We start from the raw sequence: 26,818 nt of genomic DNA on the forward strand, positions 1-26,818 counted from the left end.
CTCACCAGAACATCTTGTCTCTTGAGTCGTGAATCAAGAGCAAGAAGCATTTCATCCACTGGCTTCGACGAGAAAGGGATGTCTGTATCGACGAACTCGAAGCCGAACGTGGAAAACATCAAGCTACCCTGGAAAGATTGGCACTGGCCGATGATGAGTCAGCTTCCGCAAGAGCTGACGTAAAGTTGGCGAGAGCAGAAGCAGAGTCGGTAAGGGAAGATTTGAACCAAGCCGTATAGGACTTCAAGAACTCTGAAGAGTTTAAAGAAGAAATCCTCGAAGGCAAGTTCACTTCTTATTGTGTTGGATACGAAGACGATCGAGATGCGATCGGAAAGCTGTACTCGTATTTAGACTTGAGCAGCATCATCCCTCTTGTCTCGGAAGATGAAGCTGCTGGAGAAGAAGCTGCGTCGATTGAAGATGCTACACCGACTGCTGAAGACGGTGCACCGACTGCATCAGAAGATGTTCTAGTCATCGATGCTGCACCAGAGCAAGGAGATAGGGACGACGACTAGTGATCGGTGTAGTGTTCTTGTCTTCTTTTTGTAATCAAAAATTTTTGTAATCAGACTTCGATCCAATTTTGTAATCGTCTTTTCAATGAATGAATAAAAGAAAATTTTTTTTATGTACCAACTTTCTCTTTTCTGTGTGTTTGTAATGTCGTAGCATTACTATTTAACTACCAAATATCGATCGGCAAGTCGAATGTACTTGTAGAATTCCTCTGTTAGTCAAATATTAATAGACATACTTTACTTTTTAAGTATTAGGATAAATAATAATAAGCCGAATACCCTTCGATCGACCGTAGTCAGATTAGTATGTCTAGTTATTTGATAATCGATGGCAAGCCAAATATCCTTCTACTGATCATAGTCAGATCAGTATAATTTCAATTCGATCTGGATCATATTGGTATAGTATTTCACTTAGTTAGAACTAAGTTAGCACAATAGTTGTTCGACTAGAGTCAGCTTTTATAGTGAAAAGCCGAGATATAGTCGGTACCAAGATACAGTCGATATTTTAGCTTTTACAGTGAAAATCGAAATATAGTCAATATATCGATTTTTACAGGAGAAAACTGAAATATAGTCGATAGGAATTGACCATCCATTTATTGGTCTAAAATCACTTGGTAGTTGGTCGAAGCTTTTGTAATTCTGAAATTCAATATTTCATTCTGAATACTGTACATATGAACAGTTTTATTGATAATACATCCTTAGGTTGTCAGCATTCCACGTTCGAGGGATAGCTACTCCTTCAAGGATTGCCAGTCGATATGCATCCGATCTAAGTGTTTCGGTTATTCCGTAAGGTCCTTCTCAATTCGGAGATAACTTTTTCTGATCCAAAGATTTTGAAACTTCAACTTTCCTTAGGACTAGGTCTCCTAGATGGAAGACCTTCGGCTTAACTTTTGCATTATAATATCGGACTACTCTTTACTGATATATTGCCATCCGAATTTGAGCTTGTTGTCGGACTTCTGAAAGTAAGTCTAGATCAGCTCTCCGACATTCTGAATTGCTCGGCTCATTGTATTGTTCTACTCTTATTGATGGTAGTCCGATTTCAAGTGGGATCATCACTTCTGTTCCATAAGCCAAATTGAATGGTGATTCTCCAATTGATATGTGAGGAGTCGTTCGATATGCCCATAAGATCGGATATAATTCTTCCACCCAGAGGTCTTTAGCTTCATGCAGTTTGATTTTCAATCCATGAAGAATTGTTCGATTTGTTACCTCTATCTCTGGATTGGATTGTGGATGGCCGAGTGATGTAAGTTTGTGCGTAATATAAAATTTTACATAAAATTTTTTAAAATTTTGATTGTCGAATTGCTGACCATTGTCAGTAATAATGGTGTGTGGTAGATCGAATCTGCATATGATTGATTTTTGAATGAAGTCTTCCATCTTACTTTCAGTGATTTATGCCAGAGGTTTAGCTTTCACTCATTTGGTGAAGTAATCGATGGCGACCATTATGAACTTCCTCTGATCAGATGCCGAGGGAAAAGGATCAAGTATATCAATTCTCCATTGTGCAAAGAACCATGGTGCAACAATTGATGTTAACTGACTGGTCGGTTGGTGTTGTATATTTGCATATTTCTGACATGGTTCACACTTTCGGACAAGTTCAGCTGCATCTTTCTTCATGGTGAGCCAATAATATCTTTGTCGTAGGATCTTGTAAGCTAGAGATTTGCCTCCAAGTGATTTTCATAAATCTCTTCATGAACTTCTTTGAATGCATAATCGGTATCTGTCGGTCCCAAACACTTCAAATGACTTCTTATATAGTTGATCATTCATTAAAATGTATTATGAGGCTGTCCATCTGAGTTATTTGACTTCTGAGGGATCCGTAGGGAGAGTTTCATCCATTAAATACTGGATAATCAGATCCATCCAGCTTGGCTCATTAGTGATTTGTAGCACTTCTTTGACTTTATCAATACTCGACTGTTCAAGTCATTCGACGAATATCCGATCCAACGAGTTGAAAGAAGTAGTTGGGAGTCGCAAAAGTGCATCGGCTCGAGTATTTTCTGTCCTTGAAATATGAAAGATTTCAAAATATTTTAAGGTTGACATAAGATCTTTCACTTTCTGAAGATGCTTCATCATAATGGAGTCTCGGGCTTCAAATTCATCCTTAACCTATCCAACAATTAGTTGTGAGTCGGTGAAGATCTTCAGGCTGTCGATATTAAGCTCTTTGTTAATTTTTAAGCTGGCTAAGAGTGCTTTATATTTGGATTGATTATTCGAAGCTTTAAAGTTGAATCGAAGGACATATTTAGTAATATCTCCTTCAAAATTGGTGAGGATGAGACCAGCTCCGCTGCCTTGTGCATTAGATACTCCATCTATATATAGCACCCATGTCGACGTCAAGTCGAGTTCGAAAGTCGTGGCCTGCTTTATTTTGTCATTAGCTTCATCCTCAGGATTATTATCCGGTATTGTACATTCAGCAACGAAGTCGGCCAAAACTTGCGCCTTCATTGATGGACGTGGGCGATATTATATATCAAATTCGTCAAGCTTTATTGTCCACTTTGCCATTCAATCTGATGTATCAGATCGATATAAGATTGCCTTCAACGACTGATCTGTCAAGACAATAATAGGGTGTGCTTGAAAGTATGGGCGAAACCATTGCGATGATATGATTAGAGCATAGATCATTTTTTTTCGCTCTTGAATATCTCACTTCGACATTATGAAGCACCTTGCTAGTGTAGTAGATCAATCGTTAAATTTGATTTCATCCTCTTGAACAAACACCGAACTTATTGCCTCCATCGATGTCGTCAAGTAGAGATACAAAGTTTTTCTGACCTTTGATTTTGTAAGCAGTGTTGGAGATGCAAGGTATTTTTTCAAATCTTCGAAGGATTGTCGGCACTCATCCGACCATGAGAAGTCTTTTGCTTGCCTTAAGATTTTGAAAAAAGATAAGCATCTTTCTGTCGATCTTGAGATGAATCGGTTGAGTACGGCGATTCTTTTATTGAGTTGCTGTATCTCTTTCTTGGAACTAAGATGCTTCATATTGATGATAGCCTTTATTCTTTCGGGATTGACCTCGATTCCTCGTTGAGACACAAAAAATTTGAGAAACTTCTCAGAAGTTACTTCGAATGCATATTTTGTCAAATTCAACTTCATCTGATGTCATCGAAGTGTGCTGAAGGCTTCTTCCAGATTTCGAACATGATCCATAGTTTGAGGGCTTTTCACCAGCATATCGTCCACATAAACTTTCATATTTCGCCTGATTTGTACCTTGAAAATTTTATTGACTAGCCGTTGGTAAGTGACTCCGATATTTTTTAAACCAAAAGGCATTACTTTATAGCAATAGATGCCTTTATCGGTTACAAAGGCTGTGTGTTTCTCATTTTCGGATGCCATCTGAACCTGATTGTAGCTTACAAAGGCATCCATGAAGCTTAGGAGTCGGTGCCTCGAAGTTGCATCAACTAGTTGATCGATCTTTGATAAAAAAAACTATCCTTCGGTATAAGCTTCGTTTAGATTTATATAGTTGATGCAGATTCTCCATTTTTTATTGATCTTTCTCACCATCACTATATTGGCAAGCCAATCGGGATAGATAGCTTCTCTGATAAAACCAACTGTGAGGAGCTTGTCGATCTCTTCGTCGATGACCTTCTGCCTCTCAGGAGCAAAAGACCTTTTCATTTGTCTCACCGGCTTAATCTTTGGGTTAATGTTTAGTCGATGGGTTATTACTTTCGGAGGAATGTCTGGTATATTAGTAGCTGACCAAATAAAAATATCGGTGTTTATCCTTAGTAGATTTATTAGTTGCTGCCGCTCCAGATCAGGCAGCTGTGATACAATTTGGACCGTCTTCTCAGGATCTTCTTCTTTTAATGGGATAGAAACTAATTGTTCGGCTGGTTCACCCCTTTATTCATTCTCTCTTTGGTCCAATTTATCAACGGACAAAGAGTTTTCAGGTTGATTATTTTGTGTGAAAACTAGAAAGCAGCGTCGGGCAAGTTGTTGATCTTCACACATCTCTCTGACTCTATTTCTTGTCAGAAATCGGATCAGCAGATGAAATATCGAGACTACTGCCCTCAAAGCATTGAGGCCGAATCATCCGAGTATGGCATTATAAGTCGAGGGAACTCAGACAACCGTAAATGTCAAGTGAACAGTACTTTATTGTGGTTCAGTTCCTATGATTAATGAGAGAGTGATTTTTTCTTCCACAGTGACTGCATCTCCTGTGAAATCGATCAATGGCATCGAGGCTCTTCTAAGTCGATCAGTCGGTAGTCGCATTCGAAAGAAAGTCGAGTAAAACAAAACATCCGTCGAGTTTCTATTATCCATTAAAATTCTTTTTACACCATAATTAGCTATCGTTGTCGAGACAACGACAGCATCATCATGGAAAGTTTGAATTTTCTGAACATCTTCTTCTGAAAAAATTATTATATTGTTAAATCATCGTTTCTTTGCCAACTCTTCTTCAAAAGTTGCCCCCCAGTGCTTCTGTCGCCCGGAGATCACATTGATTACTTATGCCGTTGGTCGATTGTTGAGTATCTCCTCAGCTTGCGACTGAGGTTGTTGGTCGATGGGAGGTTGAGTCGGGCGATTACGTCAGAATTTTTTGAGGTAGCCTCATCTAATCAAGACTTCTATCTCGTTCCTGAGTTGGATATACTGTTCTGTATCGTGACCGTGATCACGATGGAACCGACAGTACTTCTTCCTATCTTGGCTCCTCGATGGTGCTTTCATTGGTGGGGGGTGTCGTAAGTACTCTTCTCCTTCGATCTCCATCAGGATCTGTGCATGAAGAGCAGAGAGAGGAGTATAGGAGTCATATCTGCTATAGTTGTTTGGCTTCAGACTCTATCGTCAAGGTGAAGCTTGCTTGTTGACAGTCGGTCTACTTGATTCGGCCGGAGCTTCACTTTTCTTTTGTTTCTTCTTCTGACCATTTTCATCTGTTTGGCATCGATCAGAAGCAGCTTCATCTGCGTGAATATACTTGTACGCGTGATTCAGAAGTTCAACATAGGTTCAGGAGAGGGTTTTATCTAGAGAGTAAGTGAATCTCGATCCCCTCAGATCCCTCTTCATGGCCGATATAGCCATGTTTTCATTGAGGTCCCTAACCTCAAGTATGGCTGCATTAAAGCAAGCCATAAAATCTCTCAATATCTCTGTCCCACCTTGTTTGATTGAGAAGAGACTGTCAGAAATCCGTGACAATTTTCGGCTTGTGCTGAAGTGGGCCATGAAAGAATACTTGAGTTGTTCGAAAGAGTTAATACTCTCCGACTGAAGTTTGGAATACCAGGCTCGAGCAGCTTTCCGAAGAGTTGTCGGGAAGCCAATGCATAAGAGGACGTCGGTTGCCCTCTGGATCATCATGAGAGCCTTATAGCTCTCCAGATGGTCGATCGGATCGAGAGAGCCATCGTATGACTCCATCTGCGGTATTTTGAACCGAGAGAAAATTAGTTCATCCAAGATGCACTGAGAGAGAGACTGGGCAGTGTGAAAGTCTTAGTCGTTGGAGGACTTCCGACCTTCCACCTGAAGTCGGACGAGCTGACGATCGATTTCTCTGAACTTGCATTCATAGTCGTTAAGCAGCCGTTGGAAAACTCCAGGGGTGGAACCCCTGAAGAGCTTGATGAATGTAAAGTAGAAGGTGTCCACGGTCGTTTTTCCTTCTTGATACTGTGTGCACGAGAAGGAGAGGGAGAACGCCGCAAATGATGAGTGGCATAATGGGAGTGTCGAAAATACAGTTGTTCGTCTCGATGGAAGTGTCGAGACGGTCGCTCTGGAGATGAGGAGCATGAGTGCCACGAAGGACGGTGGCTGTGCCTAAATAGCACTGATTGAGCCACCGGTTGATCCACTGGCGGCTGCTGCTGCTGCTGAAGACTTTGAACCACCTCCATCAAAACCTTCATTTGCTGCATAAGTGCAGAAATCTGTGCGTCCATAGTGACCACAGGACGCAAGAAATTGGGCTTTGCCATCGGAGGTGGGGGAGGAACATCTTCCCAAAGGAAAGATTGCCTCATCGATACAGTCGAATGTTGTGCTCTGGTTCTTGACATAGTTGACTGTAGTCGCCTCCCTACCTGACGCGTCAATCTATTGCGGCCAATCTCTTGTCATCTGTCGTCGGTGAAGAGCATCTGCAAGACAAAGTCTTCACAGACCGAAGTTGTGTCCGGTGGAGATCCTCCGATGCTTAAGTTAGAGAGGAGATTGGTGAACAGCAAATAAAGAGTGTTTAGAGCGACAGAGTCTCAGTCCAGAATTGCTTTATCCATGCTGTTCATTTACCTCCCTTTTATAGATGATTTTGATGTAACCGTCGAGTATGTGGTACCATTTTTTATGGCGCTAAATTATCGGATCATAATCGTGAAGTTAGTGGGCTGTTTATTCTCATTAATAGTCGTAACACGTAGTCGATAACCGTTCATAACGGTTAGGATGTGTTGAGAAGGTATGCCGACTATATCTCGGTAATTTTGATAAGCCGGTAGTCTTGAAGATCCGAATAAGCATCGGTCGGCAACTCTGACTCTGATATGTCAATGGTCTTCGATCGAAGATTAACTGAGTTTTGTTGTTGGTTGATAATAGCCGACTATTGATCGATCAGTCAATTGTGAATCGACGTAATATATTCATGCGTCCGATATAGAATCGGAGTCGGGGTCGGTTAACTTATCCCAATACCTATAATTATCTAGATTTGTCCTCTCTGTGTCAATTCCATAGATCTTTCTTCATCACCCATTTCTAATCTTCGATAAAGTAAGGCAGCAAAAGAACTGAGTTATTCATCAAAAGCTTGACTTGTTCGAGCATGATTCAAGGTAGGAAGCAAGTTAAAGCTACGTACTTTAAAGCACGACTTATAAATAGCTGAGCCCGAGTACATTAAGCTTCAAAAAACTATAAGCGTACCTTGGCCAGATTAAAAGCTCATTCGAGTTCAGTTAAGGTAAGCATGCTTGGCTTGAGATCAATTATTCTGTGTCCAAAACAAGCCATCCTTGAGCAACCTGTTATCCTACTTGACTCATTTGCACTTCTAACAGAAAGTAAAGTCTAGTGACAGACTTGAAAGATTTTTATCCCATATCCTCTCCCACATCTTCCAGACATGCCATGTTTGTATCACCTTCTCTCTTACATCTCAACACTCAAACCAACTTATCACAATCTTTTTGGATCTCTATCGCCCATAATTATTTCATCTTAACCAATTCTATGCTTTTTTTCACAAATAACTGTGAATTACTAAACATCTAATTAGCACATGCTATTTGTGAGATGTATGACAGTGACCATGGATTTTCACTGTTGCAGCTCATTGAACCGCATCTAAACATCAACTAATATTTTTTTGTAACCAATGCGGTGATTCTCTCCAAACCTTACAAACATCAATCTGAAATTTCCGAGTTCATTTAAGCTAAATGAGAAATGGCCTTAAATTAGTAAAGAATAAACATATATCCTTTTATCTTTTTGTATTTATTAGTCTGAAATGCAACTCGCGCGCGCGACAGAGAGAGAGATCACTCATTTTGTATTGGTTATCCCAATGCTTATTTAGCCTTCACTGTGACATTTTGACACCAGTAGAGATCCGCAATGACTGTTCCAGTTACAAATGACACGATGAAACAACCAACTTATCACCTTTCAAACTTGCATTTTAAAAAAAAAAAAAAAAGCATGAGCAATATCCTTCTTCATTTACAAAATCAAAGAACAAAAACGAATAGAAAACAATAGCCGCCATGATGATCCTGCACATGCAACACAACAACAGCACATAATCCTCTATTTACGACACAGGGGACACGTCACTAATATCAGCAGCAGGGTTGATTGGCATTTTCATGAAAAAGGATTCGCAAGGCAAGCACACCTAAAAAAAAAAAAAACGAGGAAAAACAAACAAACAGAGAAACAAAAAAGAAGAGGATGGATTGCAGAATTCTAACTGCTTCCAGTAGTAACAATTTGGTTAAGGGCAAGAAGCCATGACCTTCTGCTGCTCTCCCCTTGAGAAGCTGACCGCCCTAGTGATCCTGATCTCGAGCACCTGATAAGGCACGGGCTTGTTTCTGGAGCTCCCATGCAAAGAGTCGAATTCAGCTTCATCGAAGGGAACCTCTGGCAGCTGAGAGACCGAAAGGATGATGAACCCAGTGGCGGGATCCGAGTACAGTGGAAGTCAGGCTTGCACAACCGAGTAGTCATCGAAGTGGTAGAACCTGAGCCCACGGCTGGACAAGTAGCACATAAAGACAAGGAAAGGCTCGTCCTTGGCAACTCCCTGATGGGGCTTGTGCCCGAGAGTTTGGAAAACGAGACAATTGCATGCCGGCAGAGAGGGCAGGGTATAGAGCCAGGTGGGCCTGCAGCGATTGTTGAAGTGCTATTGGTGGAGCACAAGTACAGAGCACACCTAGTGCAGAACTCATGACCACAACCTGCAACAAGTATTTTGTGATCCATGCCCATGATTATAAAATTAAAGATTTAGCTCTCTACTGCATGCTTCAACATGTAATAGAAGGTAGATTTCCCCAACAACATAAAATTTTAGATTTCATGCCAGATCATCCCTAGTCCAAAATGCCTTAGGCTAAAAACTCCGCAAAAAGCGCTATCACACTCTCCTAGTTACAAGGGTTAACAGCAGGTCAACAGTAGGCCACAAAGCACTGTCAAACTTCGCTGGATCATGCCTTGATTATTAACAAGCACATATCCTTGTTTCCTGGGTACAGAGGATCAATAGACGTTACATGGAAAAGAGACTGCTACTTTCTGAGTGCATTACCAGTTTGAAGGTGAAAGACCAGGATATGGTATTTGCCAACAAACATACAAATTTATTTTTACCATGGGAAGTCTATTAAAATCTAAAATCATCGTCTGGCAGGGCATACAGAACTCCAAATGCAGATAGCCTGCATCTTTAACCTATAAACTGGTATGTATAGTGCAAACTAAGGAGGTTTAAATTATGCCTGAAATTAATAGGAAACAGAAGAAAGTTTGCTTTTATGGGTAAAAAGAGAAAGGCAACTTTGATAAACCCTGAATTGCATGAGCTCATAAACAAAGGATTTCATTTTCAGTTCCTGTAATTCATTAAAGCATGATACTGCTAAAGGTTTCAAAGCTATGTACCTTCTGCAGCTACTGTGCATTTTCTTTCCAAGCAAACAACACATGGATCAATACATGCAGGTGACTGGTTCTTATTTCTCCATCCACATTCTCTGCAATACATAAAACAACTAACCCCTCAAAATAAGATTTTTGTAACCAAGTGGACATTTGAAAATTTAAAGTAAAACCCCTGGAAACTTACCTGCATGAGGTTTCTTTTCTCAGAACTAAGCAAGCAAAAATAATTAATCTCATTCTTCCATGGAATCAAGCATTAAAAAGAAAAGGAAAAATAGAATTTATACAAGAATGAAAGCAATTGAGAAGTCTACAAATGAAAAATATGTATCTCGTTCTGTATGGTCACATCAGACTTGAAAATCATACATCTATAGGACAAAACCTATGCCATAGTACTTCACAATGTATTGTGGGATTTTCTAAGAAAACTGTACTCCGGGGGCATATTAGTGTTATTAAGCACGGGAATAAAACAAAGGCAATGATTACAACTACTGGACGTGTACACCATCACTGAAAAATATGCATGATGCATACTATGTTTGTCTCGTGTGTTTTAGTGTTCTTACTATGTTGGTGGCATCGCCACCTTATGTACATATAATAAGCCATTCACCTCATTAGTAGATTATATGCATCTCGTGCTTTTATCAACATGACATTGTAGCCCTCACCGAGCCTTCTGCAATAACTTGGTGCTTTTCGCAAGGATTAGTATTACCCATTCGGTAGTCCATCTTCCTATGTTGTTATTGGACAACATTAAGAAACATCATTATATTCATTGACCTGAGCAACCTCACCCCCCCCCCTACAACCCCACACCAAAAAAAAAGACAAACATTGGAAAATATACATGCAAGTACATTTATGAAATGAAGAGCCACTTAAATGGTCAAATAGAGTGCTAGATATCTCATTTGGTGACATACATCTTTACTTAAGAGCATGGTATTGATTGTGAGAAGAATCTTTGCTTTGTATGCCAAGAAGGCAACTACTCAAATGTCCACCATCATGGCCGTACCTTGTTTTTGATTTTAAGAAACTCAATATGCAATCTCCTATCTTACTCATCCAATTGGCCATGTATGTTCCCTTTGTTGTGCTATCAAAATGGTCTGAAAAGACCCAAGCTTCAATTACAATTTTGATCAAAAAGTATCAGCATGATGAGTATGATCATGCCTTGTATGCCCATTGTTCTCATGTTTGTTCCAAGCCACATTTCTGATCTCGTAAGTGAGCACCTTAAAATATAGTTTAAGAAGGACACAAAAAAGGAATCGAAAAGGACATTAGCTCCATCTGCTACCATAGATTGCAGAAAATCATGCCTGGTCCATCTAGATTGAAGCGAAAATGCAAACTCCAGCATATCTTTTCCCAGAGTAGAACAAGTGTGAACCTAAGAAAAAATTGAAAGGGCCCACTCAGGATGTTGGTGGGCCTAGGACCACTATATGCCCATTCAGGATGTTGGATCTTTTCCCGGATCACACGATGCAATATATGCTCTTTTGACAAACTCTAGGATGATCTATATGCCCATTAAGCTTCATCTGAAGCTTGGTAGATGTTGGTGAGCCTCATTTCATCAACCTGCCTGCTAGAATCAGCTTATCAAGAGTCTTGTTGGTCTCAAGCTGACACATTATGGAGACTAGATAACTCATGTGGTGAGAGGAAGGCTCGTTAGATAAATGTAGATACTGGTATTCTAGGAGGAGAGGGTTGAAATCCTTAATGGCCCCATGATTTTCCTTTCTTCATTGGTGGGCTGGGGATGGGGGATATTATAAGCCTTACGAAATTTTTATTTGCATTAACATAGGAAAGTACATGAAGTGAGGTTTACAAGGTTAAATAATGTATATACTCCCTTGGGGGATGCTTTTCCTGATAATTCTGCTCTAGTTTTCAGAAAGAAGTCCTGATTCAATACTGATGATTTGAGAGGAGATGAAGTAATACACTTCTGCTCTTCCATCTGTCAAATTTTATGAATGTCGAAATCAAGTACCTTGCAGCTTGATGTCATCCAAGGCTGTTCACATTCTCTAGCTGTCAATAAATCAATAGTATATGAGGTGAAATTAGGGGAGATTTTTACTTAATTCCTTCTGTACCTTGAAGAACAATAGGGACCTCTGCCTTGGAATTCAAAAAGAAACCTGCAATCCTTGGTTTTATGAGAAACCTGGGTAATCTACTCCTTAGTGGTCTCACAAATATTCTCATTTATGAGAACCCTTTTAGCAGAGGGTGGATACAACAAGGGATGTTTAAGGGAAGGGAATAAAATCTTCAAAGCTCAGGATTTCTTGTCTTTTTTGTGGCTTCTTATTTCCATTGGCAATTTTGATTCCCTTGACATAGGACAGGGGGACCAGCATTGCTTATTCTAAAACATCTTAAACATGATTCTCCATTTCTAACCAAAGAATGGATAGATTATAATGAAAGCAGCAACTAACTTAAATATGCAGAGAGAACAATGCACTAAATACACCTAATCACCTGCATATATGAGGGCCGACATCCATTTCTAATTGCAGGCAACAAAATCCAGTGACAATTTAAGAAGTTCCATACCTAACTCCATTTATTAAGGGAGACTGCACAGAAGATCATGAAAATGATCTTCAAGACCTAGACATGAAGATGCCTCATCTAATAAAATGTCTTGATCTTGCGAATTGAAGCTGTTTAACTAGCAGTTAATTTTCAAGCTTGAAATTCCAAGAGACACAACATTACATACATATACATAGACAAGCACATGCCATACTTTGGCATGTGTGATGCATGTATGAGACTAAAGAAACAGAAGGGAAAATTAACTTTTAAGTATGCCAAAGTGCCCGAAACAGATAGAAGACAAGGATGGTAGACTATTGGAACAATGTTCCCATAGCAAAGAAGGTGAAACATTATCCCAATCAACTATAATATTGCCTAAGCATCACAGAAATAAATCATAAATACATTTCGGAATAGACATCAAAGATATAAGGAAGAGATAAGTAGATTAATAATGTTTCTGAAATAGTGAGTACTTTACATGTAAGAGGACAAGAAGCGAGTATATTGCTAGATGATATCTCATGCAGGATAGCAGCCATGAGCATAATAAATGAAGCAACTAAAAAAGAGATAACGACAAATTAGGGGAAAAAACCAAGTTCCTGAAATAATGTTAATTCCAGTTCAGTCAAGATGATCATAAAACAGCAAAAGAATGCATGGTTACTAACCGAGCTATTCTCATGATGCTCATAAGCGGAAGAGAGAGATATGGTGAAGGAAGAATATGTACTCGGCTTTCCGGTTGCTTATTTAGAATACCCTCGAGCCAATTCCGATGCCATGATCGAGCTACCATCAAAGGAGTCCAACTGCGACCACATTGCACAAAAATATGAGATTAAGTATTCATACCATAACAAAAGCATGAGAGTAAGCAGGCAACTTGAGTCCAAAAGTTAATCGAAAAAAAGACACAGAAAGAAAAGCCATGGAGGATTAACATATTGAGAACAAGTGCATCACTTATATATTCAATGACTTCTCAGCTATATATCAAATAGTACACTTCTAAAAACTCAACTAACATTATAGCAAAGATTTCATGCTTCATTTCATGTAAGATTATAAGCTTCTGCTTGCAACCATGTTCTAACAGTTTCTGAACAGCATATAGTTTGAACGCTATTTGTATTTTCAACACTTTTTTTAGATAGAAGGCTATTTTACTAAAAAAGGATATGAGATTTGTCTTCCAAAAACATTTCTAAGCATTGAAAGCCAATGGACATGAGCCCATTTTTACTCAATATTGAAGTTTTCGTGTCATGAGGGTCACTGGCTTTCTAACTGCATACATTGGGATATATCCCGAATTATGGTGTTCAAGTTTTCTTTAGATAGGAGGCTATTTACTAAGATGTCTTGTCCTGTGAAAGAACTTTTAAGCATCAAAAGCATTTGGATATGTGCCCAATTTTACTCATTATCGAATTTACCATACCAGGAAAGAGGCTCACTGCCTATATATTGTGATATATTCTCGAAATATGGTGTCCCAGTTTTTTAAAAATTCTCTTAAAATATATAAATCCTTCAATAATTTGACATCACAATGTACCATGGCAATAAGAGATCCCAAATGGATCGTCTGATTCACATAAGTTCACACCAGATCTGTGATAACCTTCACAGAAAACTAATTCTTTTCCCAGAACCACGTAAATCCTTGGAACTTTATGGTTTAGAAAGTTAAGCTGGCTTTCAATCTCAATGCAACTCCTGTTAGATATTTCTATGAATTGCTCTGAGGTTCATAACAATGATTGCCCCCCTCCTAGTAATTCCATATCTATGAATTATTTGCACTCTTGTTCATAACCTCATATAGCTTCACACAAAAAGAAGAAGGCCACATCACGAATGCTTTTCTATGTTCCTAAGTGTCTATCTGAGACAAGAGTTCCACCAAACCTAACTAGCTTACATACTGCAGTTATTAATGATTTATTTAGAAATTCCTTTACTAGATTTAATAATATCAGAGACATACCCATTAGCATTTTCAGCAGTTATGCTGGCACCTCTGGCGATAAGAACCTGCACATCCACATGGAGTGAATAAGTATCATAGCCTTTCGTGAGGAGAACAAACAAAAGGAAATCAACCTAACATACCTGACAACAAGCTGCATTTCCACCACAAGCAGCATAATGAAGGGGTGTGCTTCCTGCACCTGCTAAGTGGAAACAGGACAACTGTCTTATGAGAACTGCATGCCACTTTGAAAACAACTATCAGGATGCTAAAATTAATAGAATGCAAGAATTAACTGGAGAATGCGGTAATGCTTATTTTTCTTAAAAATGCAAAAAATCAAGAATGCATCATTTATGTATAATTCCAATTTAGCATAGAGACTATGAAAGAGACCTCCTTTTTCCAAATAAAGACTCTTAAAGTGGGGCGGAGTATTCAGGATAATTAAAAAAGTTCTTGCGGAACCTCCAAAAATGCATCCTCAGGAGATGATCCTAAGTACTGCAGAATCTAGGAAAATACTCTCTTTTTTTTTTTTTTTTTTGTATCTCATATCAAAGTAACACAAGATCTGAAAATTCAAAATATGGGAAATATTATATCTTTAAAATTCAGATTGTATCAGGCAAGGTTCACTATCTCAGTACTAGAACTTTTACCAATACCATCCTATGTTGGTATACTCGGTACGCGGGCTGGTTCGGCGTACAAAGTGTTGGCACGCTCGGTATGATGGCACGTTTGGCATACCAAGCGTCGGTGCTCATCGGTACCAACCCGTATGGCAAGTTTATTACGGTTGATTTTCATAAAATCATGAACTAGGAAAAGATAATTAAAAGAAAGGGTGGAAGCATTTGCAAGCAAAATGGCAAAGCATGCATTCCTAGGAAAAAACTCTGACTGCACAGCGCCAAAGTGTAGCCATGCCTGATGACCATTTTAAAGAGAAAAAGGTTTTTGAAATTTTACCTAATTCTGGTTTTATTATAATTAATGGTAATAATTGTGTCCAATTAATGAATCGTTTCTTCTGATATCACACACAAAAAAGGAGTTTATCACCTAGTATCCTCATGTCATGGGATAAAGGAGTTTATCCTTCGAACAGCAGAAAGTCTCAATGCTTGCTCGTACATACGAAATGCTTGTTTTAATTTCTTTTTTTTTTTTAAAAAAAAGGGGGGCAACAGTTGTAAAAATCTGTTTATAAAACATGATAAAAGCTCACAAGCATACAATTCTCTCTTCATATTGTTAAGATGATGCTGTACCTTCTGATAGAAGTATGTTTAGCCATTTAAGCACCTGGATTGGTGATGGTATACAACATCATCCAAATCTTACCACTTCCATTTCTTATATGTATAATGTATTTCCTTTGTTTCCTTGGAAAATAAATGTGGGAGGATGACCCATTATAAACAACTATTGGGAACACAACAAGTACATATTTCTTGAAACTTTCCATATAACAGATATTCTTAATCATTTAACTTTATCAATATATTCATCAAACCAAGTAAAACTGTAGAGTGTTGATGCCTATTATCATGTGGCACTGAAAAAAGAGAAATATGATTATTAGAAAAGCAAACCTATTAATCATCAAAACTCTAAAATATGCTGAAAGATAAGAAAATCCTGCAAAACAGAAAAAAGGCTCTATCTTTGCCTTTACACTAAAAAAATGAAAAAAAAATGTCACAAGTACATATCATCATTCCACCACCATACGGCTGTAACCATTGATAATGACTGAACAACTTAACAGATGAACCAATGATAGAGTATGCAAATCATCAAACATTCAAATAAAACTGGTTGTGTAAAAATTTTAGCCTACATGATTCGACACAGAAGAATAATAAAAGGAAAGAATAAACTAACTTCCATGAAAAATAAAGGGGCTAACTTTTAACTACATGTAAGCAGTCACCAATCAGAACTATAAAAATGAAATAAAATTAAAGAAATGCATCTCAGTAGATCTATAAGTTCTTTGTGAGGATAACGAATTAGTTAACTCCTTGACTTTTGATGAAGCTAGACTGCATATATACAGGTCTTCCAAAGTTATTCACTGCATAAGCCAGAAACCATTTATTTCACATATATATAAAAGTATCATCACCTAAAGTCAACTGCGGCAAAGAACCTTGAAGCCTTGTCGCCAGAACAACAAGGTATAAGCCAGAAACCAGATATTTCACATATGTATGTGTGTGTGTGAGGATCATCACCTAAAGTCAACTGCAGAAAAGAACCTTGAAGCCTTGTTGCCAGAACAACAAAGTGATGAAACATGTTTTCATGGTAGAAAAACATACAAGAATAGAAATGAGAAATATGAGAGAAGAAAACCTATCAAGTCTATAGTCGTCCCATCTTCCACTGTGACTTCAGTAACAGAAGCTCCCAAGTCCAATAGTAACTGCACGCTCTCAGTGTGCCCATTTAGTGCAGCCATATGAAGAGCTGTAATGCCTCCATCTGCCTTTCTATTAACTATCTTAGATAGAGCACTGAAGAAACAGTGAAGAAGAAAAAGAAGAAAATTTTATATAATTATCATACCAAAAACAGAACATCATAAAGACTTGAAAGAATGAAAAGTACCCCACATCAAAATCTGCAATAGAAACTTCTTGGGTTTGTTTCCTCATCATATTCCAAAAGCCATCTATGCTTGGCACATAATCAGCAAGAAGAAGACGAATGCATCGAGTGTGACCATTTAGAGCTGCAAAGTGGAGAGCCGTTCCACCATTGAGATAATCCGTTCTGTGAATCTATAGCCCAATTCCACATATTGTCTGAGAATTACAGCAAGAAACCAGTGTCCAATATACAAGAGCACAAGCAAATTGAGAGGGGCCGAAAACAACTCACATTGGCTTTGAAAAGCATTAGAGTCTGAACAACCTCCCAGTGACCATATTGACAAGCTTGCATTAAAGCAGTCTGCGAACAATAATAGAAGTGCTTAATTTCAAAAATTTAAATCATGTGAAAGCAAAATTTGCTACTAAAATTTCACCTAAACAATTAATGGAGGCGCAAGAGAATGATAGGATTCAATAGTTCTTGAGTATAAACCAAGAATTACAACAAAAGCATGGAAACATAACATAATTCTCGATTAAGAAATAAAAACACGGATTAATGATAAACAGGGACCGCATCTTTAATTTCACCTGCCCTCGGATGTTCCGGAGATTAATATCGACACCAGATTCAAGCAACAGAGAGACAATCTGGATGTGCAAACCATAAATAAATCTTCAATAACAAAGCGATGGAAAATTTCAAATTCAATAGCAATCATAAGTTGACCAATAAATTGGGATCAAGACAGAAACCGATTACCTCATGGTGACCCTGTGCAGCGGAGTAATGGAGCGGCGAGTTCCGGACGCCAAAGGTGGAATACCTGGCAAGCCGGGGATTGTACTCCAAGAGAGCCTTGGCTTCTTGAAGGTCGCCATCTCTTGCTGCCGAGACCAGCCGCTCCCCGGATGCCGAGCACCCAAAGGAATTGCCCATCATGCTCAAAAATCCCATCAACCACAAAACACGGAAACAAAATCCAATAAAATGGGGCAAAAAATCTCTCCTTTTTTTGCGGAAAACGCCCTTCTTTTTTGGAGGTAAAAACCGACAAAAGAATAGAATAGATGGGACAAGATCATCAAAATTCCCTCTATCCCTTCCGCAATCAACTACCTCGAAATATTTTCAAAAGGAAAGACAAAAACCTACACCAATCTCCAACGGAATTCAAGACCAAGGTCAAAGACCTAACTCCAAAAAAAAGTTCAAAAAATCCCTCTTTTTTCAAAAGAAAAAAAAAAAAAACCATCTTTTCCACCAGGCAAACGAGAGCCCACATCGAAATCCGCCATCATTCGCCGAGATAGCCAACCCCCATCTCTTGTTTAATTTCCGCCCTAAAAGCCGGTCTCGCTCGCCCGCAATTTTTACGACAAAAGAACCCCACCGAAAAGAACACAAAGAAAAGACGAGGAATCCCCGCTTACAAGAAGAGAAAGAAAGTATAATCTCAACAGTTTCTATTCATTCCATAAGAAAGAAGAGAAGAGAAGAGAATAAGAAGAATAAAGAATTACAAGGGTTAAAGACGGTAAAAAAAGAGGGGGGGAGGGGGTGAAACAGGGACCAACTATTCTTTATTTTTTTTTCTATTTATTATCATTATTATTATTATTATTTATTTTACAGAAGGACGGAAGCAAGCACAGTCCTGGTAGAATGGCATGCCACTATGATTGGGGATGAAGGAAACCAACCACCCAACCACTCCAAGTGTCTGGTGGTGGTGTTTCTTTCTCTCTCCTCCCTTCTTCCCCCCCTTTTCCTCTTTTATTTTTCTACAACGCATACATGTGCTGCTTCTGCGAAAGCTTTTGTTCCTCTGTCTCTGGTTTCATTCCATGTTGTGGTCGGCCATTAACCCAATAAATAAATAAATTTAGTTATCCTTCTTTTGGCTGTGAGGGTGCATGGTATGGAGGGTACGTTATAACTGCCATGAAATGTAACTTGATAAGATTTCTTAAAAATAGAATTCGGATCCTTTAAATCTTGGGTTGGAAGGGGCAGTGTTGAAACATAGAGAAAAATTAGAAATCAAAATCTGACATATTCTACGCGTGGACTGAACTGTATTTTGTGTCCAGAAATGGATAAATGAGAAAGAAATATAAAATCATAACATGCAATGATGGTAAATCTTTTGTTCCTTACATTATCTTCTTCTGGAGTTTTTCACAAGTTCTTGTTATATTTACTTTTTGTTTTCAAAGTTTGGTAATCTATATTTTTGTTCAAGTATTTTTTTTTTTTTAATTTATAACAACTATCGCATGATTTGGTGCTCATTGATATTTATTAGGATGAGAAAAGATCTCAATTTATCTTGGCACAAATTTGAAAAGAAAACTTATTAAAAATATATATATGTGAAGCACGAGCTATTGTGTAATGAGAATATCAAAATACTTGTTTATAGAGAAATTTTGGATTAACTACTATTTTAAATATTTACTTGAATATTTAATGATCAAATTTTATTTAAAACTAAAACTTTCATAATTTGGCAGCCAAGATCTCAAATGAGATGAAGATCTTAGAAGCTTAGTATATTGTGGTAACATAGAAAAATCACCAGATTGTCTCCCATCATTGATGTTGCTTCGCAGCTTATAATGCAGATACGGAGGAAGCAATGGAATACAACATAGGAGCTGAGGGACCTTTTAAGTTACGAAAGTATTTTTGTAGTTGATAACTCCAATATACTTTGTAAAGGATCAACCAACTCACTATTAATGGAAAGATTAAGCCATATATAATTGCTTCCACTAGAGCCCAGTCTTGCACCCAACAAGTTGATTCCCATATAAGATTGCACCTGCTTCAAAAGAATTATTGCTGAAAACTAAAAGAAAAAAAAAAACTATTGCTAGAAACGTACAGGCCTATCTATGTTGTGACGTATCTAAGCTCGCGAGCTTTTTTTTTTTTTGGTACAGTAAGCTCGGGAGCCTTTGATGTTATTAAGCATAACAAAGATAGAGTTCTAGAATAATGTTTTTGTGGGCCTAGGCTTGACCTAGTCTGATCTTTTTTTTTTTTTTTTTTTTGGTAGAATCTAGTCAGACTTCAATGACATCAAGAAACAAACATAACTTTGAAATTAGTTTGTCCTCATCTAGGCTTGCCAAAGCTGTATTTAGGATATATTTGGATAATTCTATTGGATTCTTAGGAATGAAAATAGAATTTTTAGGATTATAGAATATAAGGTCTAGTCCGAAACATGTTAACTAGACCTTTCTCAACTCATTCCTGTGTGAAGAAAAAAAAGATATGCTTAAATCTTTTTTCTTAGGACTCAAGCTGACCCACTTCAAATCTATTATTGGAAATTTCATGAATATAGACCTGGTCGAACTTGTAATCTTATAATCTTACTTGTTGTAGCAGCCCAATCCACAAATTCTATAGCACCCTAGCATCTGTATTGATGAAGAAAGTCAATATAGGTGAAAATCTTTCTGTCCATACTTTTCAACCCATTCAATGCCTGCAAAATTGGCCAATCAATCCTTCTGTCCATATTTTTCAGCCTGTCCAATACTTGCAAAATTGGGCAGTCAATCAGCTACAAAATTAACTTCTCAAAGAACATGAATGCAAGAAAAAAAATCAATTATGACAGGACAAAAAAGTCTGATATTCCTTGTTACAGGATGTTGTGAAGAATCCTTACCACTAACCCAAGTCATTATTATCTTCAAATCTCTCTCCAAAGTAATTTTATTATTCTGAAACATAAAACCACTATATAAATCCATACCAAGCAGCCATCACTTCAGCTATTGGAATAGAGGGAATAGATGCAACAAATAAAACTCATCTCATACCATCTTTTTTTTCTTTTTTTTTTTTCTCTCTCCCCATGGGATTCGAGCGGACTCATGCGTATTTATGAATATATACCTAGTTTGGGTTGATTTTTTTTGATTGTACTAATCCAATCTAAAAATCCAATGGGATTTTGGATCCAACCATCTAAACAAGCCTTTGATATAACGAACTACTTCAACTTCTACGTGTACTAGCAAAAATCAAGATGGATTCTTGCACTAATGGGCCTGAACAAGCCCACATAGGTTTAATCTGGGCATTTGGAATCAAATGGCTCTCTTTCTTTTGTCAGCTGGGATTGCATCTAAGTACGCAGAAACATGGATTCGTTTGGTCAACTGGTTAGCTCTTAGACAAGTGGTTCCAACCAATTGTTATTCAAACCTAGTTTCATTATTATTATTACTATTATTTGTTAATTGCTATATGGAAGCCAATGTGATAAATATTTTTTCTGTTCGATGAGGTTGTATGCATTTCTCCAACTTGCAGTATCATAATATTTTTTTTTGTCGATTTCCATAGATATATTTATACTCGAATAGTTTAACTTATCTGATTTATCGAAAAAAATAGATGAGTGCTGGACCAATACATGCATGCAGGCTGGCATTTGCACACACGTAGCATCAGACAAATGCATTTTCCTCTTGAAAAATTGGCTTGCATCCATTTCACAAGGAGCCAAACATATAAAATCGGAGAAGGGCGTGCCTCATATCACGACTTGAGGTTTCTATTGGGATACGTAGACACAAAATAAAGTGCAATTAAAGAAGTCATGAGATCAGGTCAAAGGTGATAAATACAATGAAAGAGCAACATAGAAAAGTATGCCTCAAAAGCAATTATTTATAGAACCTTACTCCAGCTTAGGCTTTGCATTAGGCTACCACCTTGATAAAAGAGGGCCGAGTTCTTTGCAGATGAGTTGAATTAATTCGATCCACCCTGTGTCAGACACCACAAAATCTATCGAATCACAATTTTGGCAAGAAGTCTTCAGTCAGGAGCTGGACCTTGAATCATCAATGGCTATAAAAGCTATGCAATGTCATTGATTGAGACCACAACATTGGGTGGTGAAAGCATGAGACATATGGGGTAACGAATCATGGAATCCTTCAACTTCACTCAACACCCAAGGTCTCATGTGATATAACCTGTACCCGGATGAGACGATAGCAGTTAAGGCTGGTAATTTGGTCGGCACTGTTTAATAGATCCAAGTAATTAAAAGGACATCGATTCCTCATAATGTCTTCCATCACTTTCTATTCAAGGACCACCCATTCCAGAGGTTGGCCAAAGGTTAGGCACATCCATGCATGGATTATTGGGTGAACACCATAAAGCCAGGACCACCCTCTCAACTCATTTGGCGGCCAAGATTGAAGAAGCCGTCGAGCTAGCCGGTTTCTGGAGTCTTTGTCATCAGGTCCTCAGGAGAGTGGCACCGACGCAAGCGGTGGATGGTGCATTCACCATAAGTAATGTATGTTAGAATTATGAAATGGTAGATGATAAAGATAGGGTGTCTATGTTGTTTCCTTTTCTCTCCAGTTGATCATAATGGCTTTTACTTGATCTTTGATTGCATGTGTTCAGATATGAAATTGTTAGTTGTTGTAAATTAAATGCCCAGATACAAAACTAAGGACTGCAGATCCAAATCTGGAATTGAAAATGTGAAGGACAGGGACTCTATGATTGATTTTGATTTTGATATGTGGGTGAGACTTAAATCTAATCTGGGACCGTATGGCCGGCAATTCTTGGATCATCCATGCTGATATGTCACAACTCTAGTTTTTGAGAAATAGTTTATTAATCTACAGTACAAGAGATCTAGATCCAAATAACATGAGTTCCTAATTCTATATACTGATGTGGAATCAAAATTTTGAATTGAATTTTGATATACATGCAAGGAATTTCAGTTTCGATGACCTTTCTCGCTTCCAATTATTCCAGGCAGCTTGCATATTTAGGAGGATATATTTTAGATCATTTATGCCAGCCCAGTGTAGATGGAAGAGGATAATATAATGAGCAGTTTTGGTCTCGACTACTAGGATGAGAAACTTCATAAAAGACCATGAAAAATTTAAAATGAACATGACAAAGCGAAATGGTTGGAACAAAAGCTAGTTTACAGTCTCAGGCAAAAAGATAAAAAATTCATTCTAGATACTTGACCTTGGTGAACTAAACAAGGAGCTTGTCTAATGAGGATTTGACTGGACTTCTCGTCCATGTTTGCATCAATCAAGTTCTCAAATCGGTCTGGGATAGCAAAGTTTGTTCACATGTCATGTGGTTTATTGTCTCTATCATGTCTCAAAGCAAATTTTAAGATGAGATCAGGACTTCTCATCCATTTTTGCATTAGTCAAGTTCTGAAATGGGTCCGTGATAGCAAAGTTTGTTGACATGTCATACAGTTTTGAACCTGTCTCAAAGCAAGTTTTGAGATGAGATCTTCTTGGTATTCTAAAAACATGATTCTTAATTTAACTCTTCTCCCAACCATTTGGGTGTCCTTAATGCACTCGTGCTTGATGATTCATGATCTTAATGATTTTCCTCTTTAGTGTCCTTGTCCTTCTCATATGGCTCATATGATATGTTGCTACTTAATTACGATAAGAATTATTATTTTTTAGAAGTAGCGAGGAGACCCTCAATTCCTATTAAAAAGGCAGCAAATTTTTTGCCTTTGTGACTACGATCTTGGGTCCATCAGCCAAGAAAGCTGTGTGTAATTATGAGATCACAAAGTCGAAATAAAAATTTTCATCACGAAAGTTGGCACACACATGAAACCAATTAATTACTTAATTCTTGAGTTGTTATTTTTTTCCAACAAAACATTTTGAGTTGTTATTAAATGATACCAGTTAAAAAGGACGACACATGATATAAGTGTACTTTCAGACTCAAATCATTCTAAACTATCATTTTCCACCCCTGAATTTTCTTAAATTTTGCAATACGTACCTCTTCTTCAAATTGGCCCAAATTTGACCCTTCAATTTTCAGGAAAAATGATCAAAGACTATGAGTTCAATCACAACACATTCGTACACACTACTGAATAGATAAGGAATCAAAACACAAAACTCAAATTATAGCCACCAACTTCATGCTCCAAGCTCAGTCCTACTCCTATGTGGGGCTCTACATTCCCATTTCCCACCATCCTGAAGTCCCATAAAGGTCTCAAGACCCCATGAAAGTAGACAGAAAGCCTACAAAAACCGTCCCTTTTGGTTCGGTGCATGTCTCCCCCTTTTGACAGCACGAATTGTGAGATCCCTCGCCCCATGAAAGCCCGAGCCATTTCAATGTCAAACCACCGCAATCCGGGCAGCTTCCTTCACGAATTCCTCCCCCCCTTCAATTCCTTCACACCACTCCACATAACATAAAAAAAAAAAAAAGAAAAAAAGGAAAAAAAAAAGAAAAAAGGAGTGAGAGATTCTTTAAAGCCCCTGGAATAGAAAAGGACTAATTTTGATGAACCACTGTTATTATGTCTTTGTTGCAAAAGGGGAGGAATTTAATGGGCATTGAGATTGCTGCAAAGGACTTGGGAAAGTCAAGTAGAAGGGAAGGCGAAGCTTTCGATTTCAAAAAAGTTGGTTTCTTTAGATTCTCCTCCCATTTTACCAATACCTCAGCATCTACTCTTACAATCTTATATTACCACTAGTGAGTAGAGACCTTGAAATACGTACAAAAACCACCCATTAAATTCCACTTACCCCAGCTATGTAGCTTTCAACTTTTTTATATTGCCTTCCCATCCCCTCCCCTAGACCCCTATTGTAATTGAATTCATTTATTACTCTTTCCAATTTGCTGTCATTTCATTTATTTCTCCACCCATTAAGGATCCCATCACCCCTTCCTCTCCTCTGCCTCTCTTCTCCCTCCCACTACTCCTCTTGCATCACATCAGACCAGAGGCTCTTCCTCCTCCTCTTCTTTTTCTCAAGAAGATGGGATTCTGGAGTTCCAACAAGGTCTGGTGAGTCCTAATTTTTCTTCTTCTCTCTCTCTCTCTGTGTGTGTGTGTGTGTGTGTGTGTGTGTGTGTGTGTGCGTGCCTTTGTTTAGGCCAAAACATGGATTTGGTGTTGCATGAAAGCATCAAAGCAGGGGACTTTCTTTCTCCAGTCGCACTCCCATTGCCATACCTCCCACCACCTCCACCACCTTCTCCTGTTGCACAGAGTAATCTAGATAACAAGATCAGTCCTAGCGTCCTCCTCATAATTGTAATCCTGGCAATTATCTTCTTCATCTCTGGGCTGCTCCACCTCCTTGTTAGATACCTCTTGAGACCCATCAACAGGGACCCGGAGGACATGGATAATGTCACGGCCCTCCAAGGCCAGCTCCAGCAGCTGTTCCACCTCCATGACGCCGGGGTGGACCAGTCCTTCATCGACACCCTCCCTGTTTTCCTCTACAAGGCCATCATAGGCCTCAAGGACCCTTTTGACTGCGCTGTGTGCCTCTGCGAGTTCGAGGGCGACGACAAGCTCAGGCTTCTCCCAAATTGCAGCCATGCCTTCCATATGGAGTGCATCGACACCTGGCTCTTGTCCCACTCCACTTGCCCTCTTTGTCGGAGTAACCTCCTCCCCGACTTCTCCCCCAGCAACAGTTGCAGTCCTTTGGTCCTCGTTCTTGAGTCCGGGAGTGAGAGCTCCAGGGAGATCGATCCTGATAGAGGGGAGCCTGGGAGTCATTCCCACCTTGGTTTCAACGGAGAAGATGACTTCCGGCCTTCATCGAATGATGCGTCGCAGAAACAGGGGGCTGCTGGGGCCAAGGAAGAGGCGGCCGTGCCTTCTTTGGAGAATTCAGAGGCGAAGGTGGTTCCGGTGAGGCTCGGAAAGTTTCGGAATGTGGATGCTGATGGTGGCGAGGGTGAAGGTAGCAGCAGTGCTGGTGGCTGTAGTAATTTGGATCAAAGGAGGTGTTTTTCCATGGGGTCCTACGAGTATGTGATGGATGAGAGCTCTGCACTTCAAGTGGCCATCAAGCCACCCAAGAAGAGGCCGGCGATCAAGAAGCCCGGGCATGGGCTGGCGATGTCCGAATGTGATTGCCATTCAAGGAGAGAGGGGTTTAGAGGATTCGAACAGTCTCGAAATGTTGAATCTAGAGGCAATGCTCAGGGAATTGCCAGTCTGAACAGGAGAGAGAGCTTCTCTGTTTCGAAGATATGGTTGCGTGCGAAGAAAGATAGTCCGGTCACCGGAGATAATTCACGGCGGGCTGTTTCATTCCGATTGCCATTGCGTCGAGGCGCAACTGATGAATCAAAGATGAAGAGCAGCACCAGCCCAATGACAGTATCGGAATTCAATGTTTCTGGGTGGGAGAAGAGTGGGAGTGAATTGGATTTCGATGCAGAGGTGGGAAGCTGCAACAATAGTATAGGGTCTCGCGTGGATGAAGCACCTTCATTTGCGAGGAGGACACTGCTTTGGATAGTGGGGAGACAGAACAAGGTGGGAAACCATCTCTCACATGGATCAAATCCAGGTGTTTCTCTTGTCTAGATTACTTGTTCTTTAGATTCTTAAATTTTGAAAGAAAAGGTGCAGTAGAGGGGGATAAATAGGAGATAAAGAATCATTTGAATACAGCAGTCTTTGATTTTTCTTTTCTTTTTTCTGTTGGTTTGATGGATTCGTTTCTTGGGTATGTATATACTTTGGTTGAAGCTCCTTATCTTATTTTTCAAATTTTTTAGCCTATCTTGCATCTAAATTGGGAGAAGACAAATGAGAAAAGAGAGAGAATCGACTAATTCATATTGTTCTTATGAGCCAGTTCGGTTCTCCACTTATCACGGGAAATGCTCACTTATTGCTTTCATAATTGGATCTCTTTGGAGAATATGTTTTCCACTATCTTTCACTCATTGCTTGCATTCCCGAATCCCTTACACAGTATAATAGAGATAAAAAACTGTCTGAAGAAAACTCATGGGCCAGAGTCTGTTCTTTATC

General features: G+C 38.9%; 2 protein-coding genes across 2 annotated transcripts; one reads left to right on the top strand and one right to left on the bottom strand.

Annotated features, from left to right (window-relative positions):
- Positions 1-8,425: 8,425 nt before the first annotated feature.
- On the bottom strand, positions 8,426-18,182 carry LOC105039574 (probable E3 ubiquitin-protein ligase XBOS32). Its single transcript, XM_010915764.4, has 10 exons — positions 17,704-18,182; positions 17,532-17,591; positions 17,227-17,298; positions 16,954-17,126; positions 16,699-16,859; positions 14,472-14,530; positions 14,347-14,393; positions 13,025-13,165; positions 9,765-9,856; positions 8,426-9,058 (listed from the first exon to the last, which is right to left on the bottom strand). The coding sequence occupies exons 1-10, from the start codon at positions 17,896-17,898 to the stop codon at positions 8,562-8,564; spliced, it is 1,497 nt and encodes a 498-aa protein (XP_010914066.1). The 5' UTR covers positions 17,899-18,182; the 3' UTR covers positions 8,426-8,561.
- A 6,492-nt stretch (positions 18,183-24,674) lies between these two features.
- On the top strand, positions 24,675-26,551 carry LOC105039576 (RING-H2 finger protein ATL13). Its single transcript, XM_010915765.4, has one exon. The coding sequence runs from the start codon at positions 24,917-24,919 to the stop codon at positions 26,363-26,365; it is 1,449 nt and encodes a 482-aa protein (XP_010914067.1). The 5' UTR covers positions 24,675-24,916; the 3' UTR covers positions 26,366-26,551.
- Positions 26,552-26,818: the final 267 nt, after the last annotated feature.

The sequence above is a fragment of the Elaeis guineensis genome, chromosome 1, assembly GCF_000442705.2.
Source record: "Elaeis guineensis isolate ETL-2024a chromosome 1, EG11, whole genome shotgun sequence".
NCBI lineage: Eukaryota > Viridiplantae > Streptophyta > Magnoliopsida > Arecales > Arecaceae > Elaeis > Elaeis guineensis.

Excerpts from the sequence above, each read along its gene's own strand:
- LOC105039574 (XM_010915764.4), bottom strand. The coding sequence starts at position 17,898 with ATGGGATTTTTGAGCATGATGGGCAATTCCTTTGGGTGCTCGGCATCC. Across the intron at positions 16,860-16,953 it reads ATTGCAGATTTTGATGTGGG|TGCTCTATCTAAGATAGTTA; the intron begins GTACTTTTCATT and ends CTGTTTCTTCAG. Across the intron at positions 9,857-13,024 it reads AGCATCATGAGAATAGCTCG|AGAATGTGGATGGAGAAATA; the intron begins GTTAGTAACCAT and ends TATGTATTGCAG.
- LOC105039576 (XM_010915765.4), top strand. The coding sequence starts at position 24,917 with ATGGATTTGGTGTTGCATGAAAGCATCAAAGCAGGGGACTTTCTTTCT.